This window comes from Mobula hypostoma, chromosome 9 (assembly GCF_963921235.1).
Source record: "Mobula hypostoma chromosome 9, sMobHyp1.1, whole genome shotgun sequence".
Lineage (NCBI taxonomy): Eukaryota > Metazoa > Chordata > Chondrichthyes > Myliobatiformes > Myliobatidae > Mobula > Mobula hypostoma.
In genome coordinates, this window is record NC_086105.1 from 31,268,749 (window position 1) to 31,286,250 (window position 17,502).

Sequence of the window (17,502 nt, forward strand, 5' to 3'; positions counted from 1 at the left end):
GGAGAGATTTATGTCAATAAGGCATTGGATTCTACCAGAGAGTAGAGGGTATTTAATGTGGAGGTAGCTTTGGGTAGGACAGAATGTAGTAAAGCAGGGCCCAACGTATATATAGCATCAAAATAGAGAGAGTCCTTACTTAAATTTTACAGTGTCTTTCAGCTAAACCGATTTGGTCATCACAGTGTAGCTCAGTGTTATTTACTGATTGCAAGAGGAAATGTGTCGTTGTGCTTTAAAGTAATGAAACTGCTTCATAAAGTGTTTTCTTTGCACAGATGTGAATATGAGAAAAATGAAACCCCTGTTGCCTCGGACGGACTCCTACCTGGTGCCCAGTCAGCTGCCGGTCACCTCTCCCTTAATCTTACAGTCATCGGCTCAGATAACTCTGCCTGGAATGCAGGGGCATCCTTCCTCCACCACCAGCAGTGAGATGGCCAGGAAACGCAAACGTGTCCGGATTGCGCCAAAGGCAAGCCTTTCTGTGATCCTTTGATACACTTCCTAATCTGAGATCATTGGAAGCATCTTTGAGTTATAAACTGTCAGCATTTCAAGCTATATATGGGTGTGGCTTTAAATCACAGTAACTGGATCACAACTCCTCCTTCACTGCTGTTTACTATATTGTAGAGGCCTACATTCTCAGCTATGAATCCTGCTAACAGGACCACTAACATCTCTCAAAAATAGAAGTAATTTCACGGCCATTCCAGCGATTTCCCTCTGTACTAGAACTGCATTTGAACATTATTCTTCTGGGAATGGCTAACCTTGACTGATACATTGCTTGATCTCTGGAGGTTTCTGGCCTTGCTCACTAATATTAGAGGGTGGCTTCTGCTTTTTCATCCTGGTGTGCAAACTACAATAATGGCCTGTCCACCATGATTTCCAGGGTGTGTGATTAGTAAGCTCATAGTGGAAAAGTGTAGCAGCAACTGCTTTCTTGTTAGTGAGAGATAGTCCTTTGGACCCCAACCCTCCTGTGAAGTGCCAAGCTGATGAGGAGTTTAGTGTCCAGAGGAAAGCCTACAGCTTCATTGAATGTGAACACAGATCCACCTCTGTGTACTATCGGTTTCAGTTAGACTATCAAATGAATAGTATTCGCTTTGATTGCAGTGAACGTATGCAGCTACTTCTAGTTGACATAGTTCCTTGTCAAACTGTTGGCCATAAGGTCTTGGACAGATTGAAAAATGTACTCTCATGTGACAGTGAAACTAATTTTCTGACGTCCCTACTTTGTGAGATTTAGATTTGACACTTGCAGGAGTTCTAATCATATTATCAAAATTGTTGGGTGAGAGTCTTGCTTGAATGACTATTTTAGTTAGTGAATAATCATTATATCCTTCTGTTCTAAAAAAGCTGTCAGACTCACGTTGCCCCCTCGTTGGAGTTTTGAAAGCAATTTTTGATTTTAGTAATACAGAATCAGAACTAGGTTTATAACTGGCATGTGTCGTGAAATTTGTTAACAGAGCAGCAGCAGTTCAATGCAATACATAATATCGAAGAAAAAAAATTAAATAAATAAGTAAATCAATTACAGTATATGCATATGGATGATTAAAAGTCATGCAAAAAACAAATAATATACAGTATATTAAAAAGTGAGGTAGTGTACAAGGGTTCAATGTCCTTTTAGGAATCGAATGGCAGAGGGGAAGAAGCTGTTCCTGAATCACTGAGTGTGTGCCTTCAGGCTTCTGTACCTCCTACCTGATGGTAACAGTGAGAAAAGAGCATGCCCTGGGTGCTGGAGGTCCTTAATAATGGACGCTGCCTTTCTGAGACACCGCTCCTTGAAGATGTCCTGGGTACTTTGTAGGCTGGTACCCAAGATGGAGCTGACTAAATTTACGACCCTCTGCAGCTTCTTTCTGTCCTGTGCAGTAGCCACCACCCCACCCCAATATCAGACAGTGATGCAGCCTGTCAGAATACTCTCTACGGTACATCTGTAGAAGTTTTTGAGTGTATTTGTTGGCATACCAAATCCCTTCAAACTCCTAATAAAGTATAGTCACTGTCTTGCCTTTTTTATAACTGCATTGATATGTTGGGACCAGGTTAGGTCCTCAGAGATCTTGACAGCCAAGAACTTGATACTGCTCACTCTCTCCACTTCTGATCCCTCTGAGAGGATTGGTATGTATTCCTTTGTCTTTCCCTTCCTGAAGTTCACAATCAGCTCTTTCGTCTTACTGACGTTGAGTGCCAGGTTGTTGCTGTGACACTACTCCACTAGTTGGCATATCTCATTCCTGTACGCCCTCTCGTCACCATCTGAGATGCTGCCAACAATGGTTATATCATCAGCAAATTTATAGATGGTATTTGAGCTGTGCCTAGCCACACAGTCACGGGTATAGAGAGAGTAGAGTAGTGGGCTAAGCACACACCCCTGAGGTACACCAGTGTTGATCGTCAGTGAGGAGGAGATGCTATCACCAATCTGCACAGATTGTGGTCTTCCGTTTAGGAAGTCGAGGATCCAATTGCAGATGGAGGTACAGAGGCCCAGGTTCTGTAACTTCTCAATCAGGATTGTGGGAATGATGGTGTTAAATTCTGAGCTGTAGTCGAGGAACAGCATCTGGCATAGGTGTTTGTATTGTCCAGGTGGTCTAAAGCCATGTGGAGAGCCATTGAGATTGTGTCTGCCGTGAGCCTGTTGTGGCGATAGGTAAATTGCAATGGGTCCAGGTCCTTGCTGAGGCAGGAGTTCAGTCTGGTCATAACCAACCTCTCAAAGTATTTCATCACTGTAGATATGAATGCTACCGGCCGACAGTCATTAAGGCAGCTCACATTATTCTTCTTGGGCACACACAAAATGCTGGGGGAACACAGCAGGCCAGGCAGCATCTATGGAAAAGAGTAAACAGTTGACCCCTCATTAGGACCTCAGCCCAAAACGTTGACTGTTTACTCTTTTCCATCGATGCTGCCTGGCATGCTGAGTTCCTCCAGCATTTTGTGAGTGTTACTTTGATTTCCAGCATCTGCAGATTTTCTCTTGTCTTTTGATTTTAGCTGGATTATGTAACATATCCTCAACTTCTGACACCAACCATTCAACTCACCATTGTCCTTGAAAGCGAGCGTTTCCATCCTTTTCACTGTAACCATAAGGTAGTTATAATTGCGCAGGAAAGTAAGGAAATTTGGACCATACAGATAACGTTCAATCTCTTTCCCAACCCCTCCCCCCCACCCGCCGTCATAACCAACCATTATTTCATCTGCTTCTCAAATAATTTTTTAGAACATACACCCCAAACTTCAAAGGAGAACCCTGAAGTGTTTGCTGCATGTTTGTGCAAAATGGTTCTTTGTGACCTTGCCCCTGTTCTCTTCTTTATCTTGAAACAGTCTTTTGGATTTATACTTTGCTAAAACTTCCATATTATATCACCTCAATTGAATCGTTTCAATCAGCAATTCTCCTTCATTTATTCAAATTCTATGAGACAGAACAAGCAGGAGGTGTTGTATTTCTTCCTGATTTTAAAAATGAAAAGGAAAGTGAATCTTGGTACTCAGCAGAGGGCAGACTTCAGGCGAACTAGTTATTTGTTAATTTTGACTATAAAGTGCAAGTACATTCAGGGTAACTTGAATCAATTGTTCTCTGCAAATTAGCCAAAAGCTGTTTTTGGGTAGACTTGAGGTATGCTAGTTTATAATCTCTGGTTATCGACCATTTAACCACTGTTACCATAAGGGGGAGACAAAGTGAAAGGCAGTTATTTCTTGGTACGATAATATAGACCTGGGCACAGATCTTGCCCTGTAGTAGTTTGGGGCCTTGATCAATATTTTCATGTCCTCTCTAGCCACAGGCAAGGTCCCAGAGGACTGGCCAATATTGTTTCATCATTCAAGAAGGGAACCAGGGATAGTCCTGTAAACTACAGACTGGTGAGTCTCATGTCAGTGGTAAGGAGGTTACTGGAGAGAATTATTAGAGAGAGGATTCATGAGAATTTGGAAAACCATGGCCTAATTAAAGAGAATCAGCTTGCGTTGGTGCAGGCTAAGATGTATCTTGGCAAAGATGTTTGATGAAGGAAGAGCTATGGATATTGTCTACATGGATGTTAGTAAGGTGCCAGACAAGGTTCCTCATGGGAGGCTCATCAAGAAGGTTAAGATGCATGGGATCAATGGTGAATTGCCATTTGGACTTGGAACTGGCTTGCCCGTAGGAGGCAGAGGGTAGTGATTGAGGGACTTGTTTTAGCTGGAGTCAGTGATTAGTGGTGTTGCACTGGGACCTGTAATGGGACCTCTGCTGTTTGTAATGTATGTAAATGACCTGAATGAAAATATAGATGGGTGGGTTGGTAATTTCGCAGATTATATAAAGATCGGTGGTGTTAAGGGTAGTGTAGAAGAATGGTTAAAAAATACAACAGGATATACATCAATTGCAGATTTGAGCAGAGAAAAGGCAAATGGGGTTTAGTTCAGCCAAATGTGAAGAGTTGCACCTTGGCAGGTCAAATGTATAGAGACATTACACTGTTAAGGGCAAGATCCTTAAGTGATGGTGAGCAGAGGGATCTTGGGGTCCAAGTTCATAGCTCCTTGAAAGTGACTACACAGATTGGTGGGGTGGTTAAGAAGACATATGACATGCTTGCCTTTATTAGTTGAGGCATTGAGTTCAAAAGTCAGCAGGTTACGCTGCAGCTTTATAAAACTCTAAGCTTCATCGGGAGTATTATATACCATTCTGATTGCCCCCCCACCCCCCATTGTAAGAAGGATATAGAGGCTTTGAGGAGGGTGCAGAAAAGGTTTACCAGGATGTTCCCCAGATTACAGGGCATGTGTTATATCAAGACGTTGGATAAACTTGGATTATTTTCTCTGGAACAGCAGAGGCTGAGTGGAGATCTGATAGAGGTGTATTAGATTTGAGAGCTGTAGCCATATACAGGGTAGACAGACAATATCTTTTAACAAGGGTTGAAATGTCTGATACTGGAGGGCATGCAATTAAAGTGAAGGGGTAATTTTAAAGGAGATGTGAGGGGCAAGATTTTTACACGGTGAGTTGTGGGTGCCTGGGGTGGTGGCAGAGGCAGATACATCAGGGACATCTAGGTAGCCACATGAATGTGAGGAAAAAGGAAAGATGGGGACATTGTGTAGGCAGAAGAGATTAGTTTAGTTTCTAACTTAATTACGTTTGTAGTTCGGCACAACATTGTGGACTGAAGACCCTGTCCCTGTTCTACGTTATAAGTTTGTACTCCTCAGCTATAGTCCCAGTAGGAGTGCAGCAGCTCCTATCAGACAGTACAAACTTTTGTAGGTCTCTGAAAATGGCAAATAATTGAGAAAAAATTTGAAACTTCTGTTGTTGCTGATGCTTCTGAGCCTTTTGCTCAGTTATGTAGAAAAAAAGCCAACATTTCTTTGAGGATCAGCCAACATTCAAGTTGAAAATCTGGACTGCTATTTTTATCTATTAAAAGACAAAGATAAACTGCTTCAAAACTTACCACTAATTACCTTTTTGTATTACTATCATATGTCAAAGCTAGATCAAGGAATATGTTGTTCTTTAATATAGCTAAGCATCCCAAGGCACTTTGCGGGGTCATCATTAAATAAAAATTGCCTAGCAGAGCCAGACAGGTGCTAGTTAGGCAAATTATTAGAACCTTGAACCAAGAGAGAGGATTAAGAAGCATCTTAAAGAAAGGAAGAGAAGTGGAGAGCTTCAGGGAGGGAATTAGAATCCAAGGTCTTTCTACAATCAGAGGCAAGTAGATATAATAGAGGGTTTTTAATGCTGAAGGAGAAACAGAAATAGACAAGTCATTGTCATGAAAGGATCAAAGACAATAATAATTTAAAATTAACGTATTACTTATCCAAGAGATACAAGATTAAAGTAATTTGATGAATTTGACTTGGTATTAATTGGATCATAGGCAGGATAATTTGACCTTGTTTGTGGAGGCAGCAAGGGAAACCAATCAGAATTGCATAGGAATAGTCTAGAGGCAAAGGATGAATAACACCTGAGCTAATGCAGAAGTAGACTTGGAAGAGGTTTTTGAAGGCTGAAATAGCTGATCTTGGTGACAAAATGGTCTATAGTTTGCATCTCCTCTCTGGGTCAAATATGATATCCAGGTTGTGAATAGCCTGGTTCAATATAAAACAATAACAGGAACTATCAAGGAGTCAGTTAAGTTTGTGTGGCTGTTCAAGACGATGCTTCCATGCTCCTGTATTTAATAGAAGAAAATTTTGGGCTCATCCCGTACTGGTACATAAGTAGGAAGATTATAGAGTGGTCGAGAGAGTTTTTAGTGAGGTTGATCTGTCTGTGCTCAGTATGTCTATGGAAACTATTGTGGTTTTGGATATTTTTGGAGAAGACTGCTGCTGAGAAATTGAAAATGCCATGGATAGGTCCTGGGGGACAGCAGACTTAACTTTGCAAGTTCACAAAAGGAAGCAATTGCTGTTTATGTGGATAAGGTGTGCATGGAACCAGGCAATTATGCTCCCAGTCAGATCCATGAAGTAGTCAATCAAGTTAAAGGTTACAAATGTATTAGAGGCAAGGGGAAATAGATTATCATTTTCACAATCATGTTGGATGCCAATATTGATCATGGCAGTTTTGGTGCTACAGTAGATGAAGAAATCTAGCTGGAGGATATCAAGTTCCATCTAAGATGGGAGATTAAAATACTCGCAGTGACTGGAGATTAGAAGTGGGACAGTGGCTTTCAAAGATAATGTGATCAAAGTGAGTAATTACAACCTATCTAAAGTATGTGTTTGAGGTTGTTAGTGAGAGACACTCACGTGAAGCATAAACTCTGGCTTGTTTCTGATGTTGTCAATATAATGTAAAAGAATAAAGCAAATAGTTGGCTCCTTAGCTTGAGCATCAATTAGATTTGGCTATGTAGTCAGCAGTGGCTTCTCTGGCCACTGTTCTCTCATTCTTGAATTAAAGATCTTCAGTTGTTGCACGCTGCCTCCTGGTGACATTAACCACACACATTGGTGGGGCAGTTGTCTGACAATACATGTATGTGACATATGCATGACAAAATTCAAATTTACTTCTCAATAATCCCACTTTACTGCCTCTATGCTGCTAGACTCTTTATCCAGCCTGTAGCTTGGCTTCTTGCTAAACTGAACTAAAGCACCATCACACACCCAAGCCCTGCCCAACAAAATTCTCTCTCATCCCTCTGCTTTCTTCTTTCCACAAAATCAAGCTGATAGTTATCTATTTAAACCTCTATTCACTTTTGACTGATTGCACATCTATGAAGTGTTGGTGAGTGTATTTCTGCATTAAAGATATTGTTCCAGTGCTATCCTTCAGCATGAATGCTTCTGAAGTAATTGACTTAATTTGTATTATGTTTAGGTAACAAATGATATGGCGAGCTGTAATCAACCTTCGACTTCACTAAAGCACTCTGAGAATCCACTCCTGGTTCAGGCAACTCCACCCGTGAGTGAAGAGCATGAAAGTTCTGCAGCAGCCAAACTCTGCGAAGTGTCCAAGGAGAGTAGCTCCAGGCGGAAACAGAAGCACATCCTTCAGCCTGTGGAGGAGCCTGTTCTCTTGTTCCCAGAAGTCAGTGAACCTGTAGCAGAGACTGGATTGGATTCAGGACTTGTATCAGATATGTCAGCATTCCATGAATCTCAAAACCTGGACCAATGCCCAAATGTTTCCAGCAACGCCATGGATTATAACTTCAAAACGCCTATTAAGGAGAAGGCCCGTGATCTGCCAGCCTCCTCCACGCCCAGTAAAAGCGCCAGTAGAAGCTCTCCAGTCACTGTGGCCAATAGTTGGAAGATTGCATTGACCCCTTTGAAAAAAGATGACAGTTTATTTGAGTTCAGTCCTGTGAGGACACCTCTTCGTTCCTACCTTGCACCACTGCAGAATAACACAGGCTACCTGAGTCTCAGCAGTACACCGTATAAGGAATTTGGTCTCTTTGAATCACCGCGTGAGCTATTAAACTCTCCAGTTAAGGACCTTGTGCCAGAGGCAAGTTCCTCCCCCCTTCTGGAGGACAAATGTTCCCGAAGGCTTCAAGTAAATGCAAACGGTAACACCTCAATAAACAGATCTCTGACTGAAGGATTGGTCTTAGACACCCTCAATGACAGCCTCAGTAAAATATTGCTGGACATCAGCTTCACAGGCCTAGAGGAGGAGGACTATGAACTCGGAAACATGAGTTTGTCAACACTAATCCCAGATCTGAGATAACTAGGTTTGTGATGGACAGAGGATCTTGCTGTTTAAATAGCTTCTTCATAATTGGAACCATTTTAACTTCAAGCTGGTTCGATTAACAACTTAAAATTTAGAAAAATCTGCCTCTACTAGACTCTAAATGCTAGTAGTAGACTCTACTAGCAAAATGTTGGTTCATTGATTTGATTTCCAGTGCCCTGATCTGTAAATACTTGGTTCTTTTCCTATCTGGGCTGTGCTTACTGTAACTTGATTAATCACTGTTCATTGTTACCTGTGTACTATCTTTTGCACATGTCCATAGAGCAGTTCACATAAAGTAATATTTTTGATGTATGATTGTGATATGTTTAATGCTGCTTTGCCTTTATAGACACCAGGACCATGGGCCACTTTCAAACGGCCTTGTGACTTTTCTACCATTGCGTTCTGTGGCTGTCCACCATACTTTCTGATACTGCTGTCTTTCTTGATATTAGATGCCTCTCAGGGGATGTCAAACTTTTGTATATAGTGTTTGTAAATACACTATTAAAATATAATGAAAATGTATAAGGGGAATGGAAGCCTTTTAATAAAAAGGGTTCAAGCGGGATGAGCAATGACCTTCTTGGTTTCGGTGAAGTTCTGAGTTGAAGGTTAATGTCTGATTTGTAAGATTTGAGATAATGCTGACAAGTCATAGTTGATCAGTGTTTGTGTGAGTTATCTGTATCTCAGAGACTGATGTTAATAGCTGATTACGTTCAGTTCCAGTTGTTTTTACAGTATTAACAAAAGAGCCTTGACATCTATCAGTATCTGATGTTAATGTTCTGGGCTTAGATTGGTGATCAGGGCGGGTTTCAGATTTTCCATTATTTTAGACTGAATTTACAGTTTCTTTCTAGGAGGAAAGCAAAATTTAATAAGTGTGTGAGATTCTCATTTCAGATTACCCAGTATCTGCTCACAATACCAAGATCATCCCTTCTTGATTGGAGAAGAGAATTGCGTGTGCCTGGCTTATAAATGATCTTGTATAACCGTTTAAACTATGGCTTGAGTATGCATCATTGGAATTCTGTTTTAAATGTGTGATGTGGTTCAGATTAAACTGGTGAAATGTAAACAATATTTTGCTATTAAACATTTTAACAGTCAATAATTTAGATTAATTCATGGAGCACTGTACAAGAGCAGCTCGAGGTATCCCTGAAGACAGGTGGCATTGTTGTACAAGGGATTTGAGGTCAAGGTTCTCTATGAGACTTGACCTGCAGCCTCCTTTTGAAATCAACTGCTCATTACTCTCCCACTTGCCAAATGGAACGTACTTTATCTTGGCTGAAGTATTCAAGTATTTTCTCATCCTGGATTCTTCTTGTGGCCTCTAACATGGGTTTAGTATGAGGAACTGCCTTGTGATTTTTCTAAATCATTTTATAAAGCAGTTCAGTGGTTGACATTTGCGTGCATGAATGCAAGTCTTCGAGAGGGACTCTCACCCTCAACAATGACTCTGCTAATTGATTTGAATGATTCAAATCACGTTTATCAGATGTGACTTGCTTTTCATTATATATGTTGGCTGTCAGTAATTAATCTGTTTTCCCAAATAAATTAGATTATGTTCTCCAGACTATCTGTCTTGTAGATTTATCCCTTTTTTAACATTTGCATCCTCTCATCCACAAGCACTATTCCCATATCCAAGGAGAATTGGATGATGTGGTCAGAGTATCTGCTATTTACACCTCCCTATTTTCCTCAGCAAACTAGGATTTGCCCCCATTTGGACCAGGTAAAATTTTGTATCTTCCACCCTTTTAAGAAATTGCATTTTGAATATTTGTATTCAATTTCAAGTTTTTTTTTGTCAATTGACAATGATAATTGACAACATCCTGCTTAGTGAAGAATGATGCAAAATTTTAACGTATTACATCAGCCATGCTGATTCAAGGAACCACCTTTCAAACCAATCTTTCACTGTTTATCTGCTTATTAGAAAATTTTATTGGTCATCACTTTTCAAATCTCAACCTATTTACTTTGATCAATGTACCCACTTCATTCATAATCTTCCTTCTTTCTCACCATTATTAAATATGGCCAGCAACGTCTCCCTTAGATCCTGGTACCTATTATTACTACTACAGTGTGACAGTCTGTACTTTCAAGACAGCAACCTTTTTCATGCTTAATGCTTTTGACAACATGCAGTCCAAACCCACCAAACTGCCATCCATATATTGATTATGTATCCATTTATGGATTACATTCTATTTTAATACCACCTGTCTCCTAGCCTCCCTTGCTACTTCTTGAGTAAAATTAAAGCACTGATCTTCTTCCCCCCCCTGGCATTGCCCTGCCTTGCACTTCTTCATGTGGTATTCCATTCTTTGGTTTAAATGTTAAGCTAAGCACCTGCTTCTTGACATTGCCTATTTCTTCTCTGTATATATTATAGAGAAAGAGAGAGCCCTGCAAATCTCATCACTAAACTGAATTTCTTTTCTGCATGTTCACTGTTTGCAGATCTTGTACATTTCCCAGTATTGTGCACCATAAAATCTTTTTCCAAAATTAGACATATATACAAAGGTTTCATTGTAGTAGTACAAAGGTTTCATTGTAGCAGTACAAAGGTTTCATTGTAGCAGTGCAAAGTATGTGCATTGCAAACAATCAGCATGTTGTATTTAACTAGAGTTTTTAAATTTAATGGGACACCTGATTGAAAAGGAATATATTGCATTTAAAAATACTCTTTTAGAAATAATTTTTTGAGGGGAAAGTTTTTCACATCTGCATTTTTTTTTCTTTCCACGTGCTGAAAGAGTTCATAATACGGGATAGTTAGGTTTTGCTTTTGTAGTTGATCAAGACAGTGATATCAGGATCAAAACCATTTTAAGATTGTGTTAATTGTTTGTATCAACCAGTCAGCAACACTATTGGTTACATTTTTCCTTTGAGTACCTATGTATATGATCAAGGTATGTGCACCAATATCAGTGGTTAACTAATTGAAAGTGTCCATTTATTTAAGGATCACATTGAACAGTAGATGCGTGTGTGTGTGTGTGTGCACGCTTTTTAAAAATAATTGTAATCTGTTCCCGCTTTGCATCCCAAAATATCAGTGAACTACTGTTAACTCCTCTCTTTCTGTAAGTGCAGACCAGAATATGCAATATCAATAACTTTGGCCAAACATTCTCACAACTGAGTCAACAGATCATGCAACAGCAACAATAGTTGTAAATTATGAACTATACAGTGTTTTCCAATGCAGTCTTTGTAAATATTTCATATTATATTGCTTGTATATACTCCAGGCTCAGTCAATGCACCTTAATAGAAAGAAAACAGTCTGTGCCCTGGGCTTCTTATAGAAGTATAAGCAGTTCATTGTGACATTGGATGTGCTAACAATCCTGTAATTGGTGAATAAACTGCTGTACAGTAATGGAATGGCAATAAAGTAATTTACCTTAATTTTATCAAGGAGTCTCTGCTTTTCTTTCCAAATATCAAGATGCTCCTATTTTCAACCTTCTGCTATTTGTAGGGAGAATTTCACTCCAAAGAATGAACTAAAATTAAGAAACTTGAAATAAAAATACCAATGAGTAATAAAAACAGAAAATGCGGCAAACACTCAGTAGCCCAGTGGCTGGTGTAGAGGCATCCACTCCAGACTTCAAGGCGAGTGATCACAGTTGGCTCCTTGCACGCTTTCCATCCGTGCTGGGTTGAGCATCGAGCGTAAAACAGAAAAATGCTAAAGAAACGGTTGCTACCCAATACGCCACAAAGGAACAACAACTCAGTAGGTCTGTAGGAAGAGGAACAGAGTTAATATTTTGGGTTAAAGATCCATTGTCAGAACATGGAAAGGGAGATACTAATTTTGTTTTTAAGTTGCAAAAAGGGTAGGGAGGGATGGATAGGACAGAGGGAACATCTCGAAGATGAGCCCAGAAATGCTGTGGGAAGGTGTAAATGACCTGTTGAGTTAATCAAGTCAGGTAGAGCAAGAGAAAAATCATGAACAAAACAACATGAAAGCTATGAAATAAGGATAGTTAAAGAATGCGAACACAAATGAACATTAAAGTTGTGGAAATGCAGAGCTGTAGAAGTAATGGAAAAGCCAAATCAATTATTATAGATGTACAGCTCAGTTTTGATATAAAGCAATTATCTGAAGTTATAGAATTTAATATCATATCCAGACAGCTGCAATGTATGACCCAATCTGGAAGCAGTAATGGTGCTTTCCAATGGAAGTACAAAGTTTAGGTTAGGCTCCTTTGCATTTCATTTTGGCTTCAAAGACTAGTCTTCAGAATGCTGGTTTTAAATGAACCCAGTGTCATATTTGCCTTGTATTTTTAAGAGCCTCTCGACAATTTAAAAAATCCATTTACTTCTGATGTGATTCTGATAGCACCAGGTAGAGGAAATTGCACTAGGACTCTGCCTTGTCTAGAAGTGAAGGAATAGGAATGAAATTCAACTTAGCAAGTTATCATCCCTGCTCATGTTCTGGAGTATCAAAGAGGAATTGTACATGTTTGCTCACCTCTGACACTCTCTGAGCAGTGATGAGTAACATCATTTTGTGACATCACACATCTCCAGGTCACTAAGCAACACTCTGCTGCCATTTTTAGCACTCGGGAAACAGAACCTGATGAAAGTTACAAGGAAACATGATGCTGAGAGGAAATGAAAGCCATCTATGCTGGAATAAGAGAGAGGGAGGGGCAAAAAGCAAAAGAGAAGCTTTATAAATGCCTTCCAAATTACAGGGTAATTTTTTTTCTACTGTATTACCTTGCAGAAAGACTGAACAACTGAACAGAGTCTCTATATAACCTTCAGTAATGGGCACTGACCATGCTTAATTAAAATCATTATCCCCCCAAGAGTAAAATGTAGGTTAAGAGAATAGGTCTTAATAATTAACCAGACAACGTGCACCACTGTTAACAGTGATAGTGACTGGTGGCATATGTGACCTGGTGTAAACAGTGGACAGTGTATGGTGGTGTATGTGTCTAGAGTAAACTAGCTTGAGTATGATGGTCTATCTGCCCTAGACGAAATGGACAATGTATAGTGTTAAACGTGCACCAATACAATTTCCATTTACTACTGTGCCAAAGGTTTTTTTCCCCCTAAGGTTGCTGATAGTTAACTTCACCTAGTCAGCTTGTTCATTTTCCTTTGGTCAAAATCCTTTTTACTCTGCTAGGCTGTGAGTTGAAGATGCCTTCAGGACAAGGCAGACTGAGCAGATTAATGGAAGAGACAAGGCACGACTTGAGCTCCCAGCCAAATGTCACTTTATTCCTTTATCCCACTCTGACCAGAGTTCTTTCCAAATGTTACAGATCCTGCCTTCCTGGAAGCCACGTGACAAGTATTCGACATCAAATGCAAAACTGCCTACACGTGCAGAGAGAGAATATCTGTTCCCAGATAAGCATGCAAAATTGACTGGATTTTACCCTAGGGCAGAGCAAAGACTCGCATTGCATTCACCTCCACAAAAAGATGTGGTAGCTGAGTTCTTCCGGAGGTTGAACGCATCTCTGCAGCGTATCTGTCCCTCACCAAGCTATCAAGGTTGGCTAGATATCGGAAGCTTTGCACCCATCTTCCCTGACAGGACAGACAGAGAGTACAACAGTAACACCTGGAGATATTATGTCTCCCAAAATCTTGAACATCATGCGAATATTGACCAAAGACGTTTTCCTAAACTGATTGCTTCACTATATCCAATATCCATTCCACCTCCTTCAAGAATGAGGGAGAACACTTGGTTGCAATTTCTTTCCTGTGGCAACCTGTACATTGATTTACAGGGGAAGAAAAAGGCAATTACTTTGTTGGAAAAAGAGCAGGAACATTATAGGAAGTTAAAGATGAAGAGTGAAAACAGAATGCCCCCAATTGACATCCATGGAAATATAATCCCCCCAGAAAATATAAAAGGGTAAGTTAAATTACAGTTGTCAGATTCATTTATAAAGTAATTGTTCCTTGTAGCATTTCTTCCTCTGTGGTCTATTTAACAATGATATTTCTGTAACATTAAAAATCACAGAATTTAACAGCACAGATGAAGGCTGTGTGGCCCTGTCAGCCTACTCTCCTATTCAATATGATCTATTCCTCAAATCCACTTTCCTAATCCCCTGGATTCTTTGTGTATAAGATTTACATGTCTTAAATTTATGTAACTACCACTTAGAGCACTCGGACTACAATAGCCAAAGATTATACAGCACTCCAAGTAAAGAATTTCTCTTCATTTCATTTCTAAATGTCTGACCCCTCTTCCTGCAATGGTGTCTCTTATCCCCTCTCAGCATCAATTCTCTCTATCCCTGAGGCAAAGGAAGAGTAGAAATGTCTAAATTGTGGCCCTAGTAATCTTGCTGACTGGAAGTCCTTGTATCACCAAGTAACCAGTATATTATAGCCGCCAATGAAAAAAATCCATGACTGATGGTGTACACAAGAAGTTCCATTGAGATTTCCTTTCATTCTAAGTCCTGTGTCTATGGTCCGGTCTTACTGAATCTCTCTTCATAAGGCAACCCCAACATCTCACAAGACAAACTTGCAAGTCTATGATCCAATGTCTCCAAAGCAACACTGGATTTTGTTGAAACTCATACTTGGAATATGCATGCACAAAATCTAGGGCTACGTGCATGTTCACAGAGTGAGTTATAAGAGCATTTGACATGTAATCTAATCCTCTTGAAGTTAAACACTTGCCTTCTGAAATGCTTGCGTTTTATGATTCAACCTACCGGAGTCTTGCTCTACACCAACTATTATTATTTTATCGTTTAAAGAATATTTTGTTATTTTGCCTATCAAATGTATTTCATTAATGGAATATTTTGTGGCTGTGAAATACCAATAAAAGTTATTTTTATGTACAATTTTTGTACGTTTGAAATTGCGCATTTCTGCGGTTACAGAAATATACACCATTTGGTGGTATTTGTGCTCCTTGTAAAGAATACTTCTGGTCATGACTGAGAGAGGAAAAAAAATCTCAGACTTCCAAGACATATTAATTAATGCTAGTTATTTTCCATTGAAGTAGCCTTTCTTTGCATTAAACTGTTGTGAACACACTTTATCAAACCACAAGAACACACATGATGGAACCAGGTAACCTAGCATTCTGACAAAGCTGGTCATTAATTACATAAGAGTAAATAATCCATAATGAAATCTGCTCAGATTTAATTCACTGATGTGCTTTGATTTCCATAATCTTGAGGGATTAATACTCTAGTGCAGTGTGTGTTCCTGGTTAATTTAGTTCATGAGGTTTAGATATAAATACTTATGAACTTTGCCTTTTATTGACATCTGCTAGATGTGTACTTTGTAATATTATGATACCAGATACCTTTAATAAACACGGAGGAGCGGTGGAAAGTAGCTCAAGAAGATCCTTTGGCTTCTTTGCTCCTTGTTGCAATCTGAGATGGTTAGCTTTGCAGAGCTAGAACACAGTCTCAAATTCTTACCATGGCCAGAAGTTACTGAAGATGCTGAATAAGTTACTAAGAAAAACTTCCCTTAAAATGTTGTTTCTTTCTTACAGGCATCTTTCCAGGATTCCACATTTACTACCTTGCCGTAATATTCCCAAAGAAAAGGAAACCAAGATAAAATCCGCAATATCAAGTAGCAAAAAGCTTCCTTAGAAACAGTTTTCCTGTGCAACCCCACCTCAGAGAAGGAAATAAGGAAAGTAGGGAAATAAACTGACGCTTGGCTTTTCAGTGCACCTGGTAAATTATTTAAGAAACAAAATTTGTCCATCTGGACTTGTATTCAAGAATTATTCACAGTAGGAACTAAGAATATTTCTAGAATTGTGAAATTAAATTTACACTGTCTATACTAAACATTTTTATATCATGCTCCTGGACACATTAGTTAATTCTCAGATTTTTCTATTAAAGTAACCATTGTCATTGATCCATAAAAGGATAATTTTGATTACTTTGATATGAAAAAGGTTTTAACCAAACCACAGTCAGGCACCAAGAGACTGTTGGGGCTGCTTCGATGAGTCAGGGTAATTTGGGATTGTAATAAAGCAAGGCATTAAGTTCAGACTTCTTGATCTTCTACAAAGTTGTGAGGAAATTAACTTTAGAATAAAATCTTTTTAAGATCTATAGAAATAAAATTGCATAAGTAAAATTTCTATGAAACTACATGGACCCAAGTCATAAAGAATAGATGTTCCAAACCAATCTCCTTTTATGTTACATTTAATAGCTCTCTAAATGACACATTGGGATTAAAAAGCAATTTGGGTAGAAAGTATAATGCATTTTCCAGTTTCAAATTGAGCACCAAGGTCAAATTTATGAGTCTGAAACTGCAACCAATACCCAATAGAGAAATTCAGCCATTTGGCGGTAGGTCCAGGCTGATACAAAACAATTAAACTGACTGATTTCATGATTAATTCCCAGATCTAAATCAAGGATATATTTTAAATATAATAAAGTTTTCTGTCTTCAAGAGGTCCATTCCAGACCACAATATTCTTTAGTATTTTTCCACTGAATTCCCAACTAATTCTACCAATTCCCCCTTGTCTTTGATCTATTTGATCTACAGTTTTTCATATTTTCTACACATCAATTGATATTGTCCTCCTCAATTCCACAGACCTGGCTTTGAAACCATTATTGAATGTTTTCTACCTGTTGAGACTATTTTTGGAGTCTAGTATTCAGCTTGCAAACAATGTGACCTGCCCATCAGAACCAAATGTCATTGTGGCTTCAGTACTGGGTGCAAATGCTGATATTGGTCTACTTATCCAGCCAGCGGGCTTAGAGGAACTTACAGGAATGGAATTTACCTTAGCCCTTTGGAACTTCAAGGTACCTGCAATAATTTCTTTGAAGTAGCAAGTGAGAAAGAGACATTGTTACGGGGTGAGAGCCATTTGAAAAGAACAAGTCTCATCAGCAGTGAATCATTCTTTGAATTAGTGAGGGAGAGACCAACATCATTGCAGGGTGGGGAGGGGGAGCCATTTGAAAAGAACAAATCTCATCGGAAGGGAGTTATTACTTGAATTAGCAAGTGGAAGAGAGGCATTGTTGCCGGGCAGGGGCTATTTGAAAAGAACAAGTTTCACCAGGAGTAAGTTTTATTTT

General features: G+C 39.3%; 1 protein-coding gene across 1 annotated transcript in view; it reads left to right on the top strand.

Moving 5' to 3' along the window:
• foxm1 (forkhead box M1) overlaps positions 1-11,745 on the top strand; it is a 30,901-nt gene extending 19,156 nt beyond the window's left edge. Inside the window, exons 8-9 of the mRNA XM_063057980.1 lie at positions 279-475; positions 7,433-11,745. Coding sequence (XP_062914050.1) covers positions 279-475; positions 7,433-8,296 — 1,061 coding nt within the window. The 3' untranslated portion in view covers positions 8,297-11,745. The remainder of the gene's footprint in view (positions 1-278; positions 476-7,432) is intronic.
• The last annotated feature ends 5,757 nt before the right edge of the window (positions 11,746-17,502 follow it).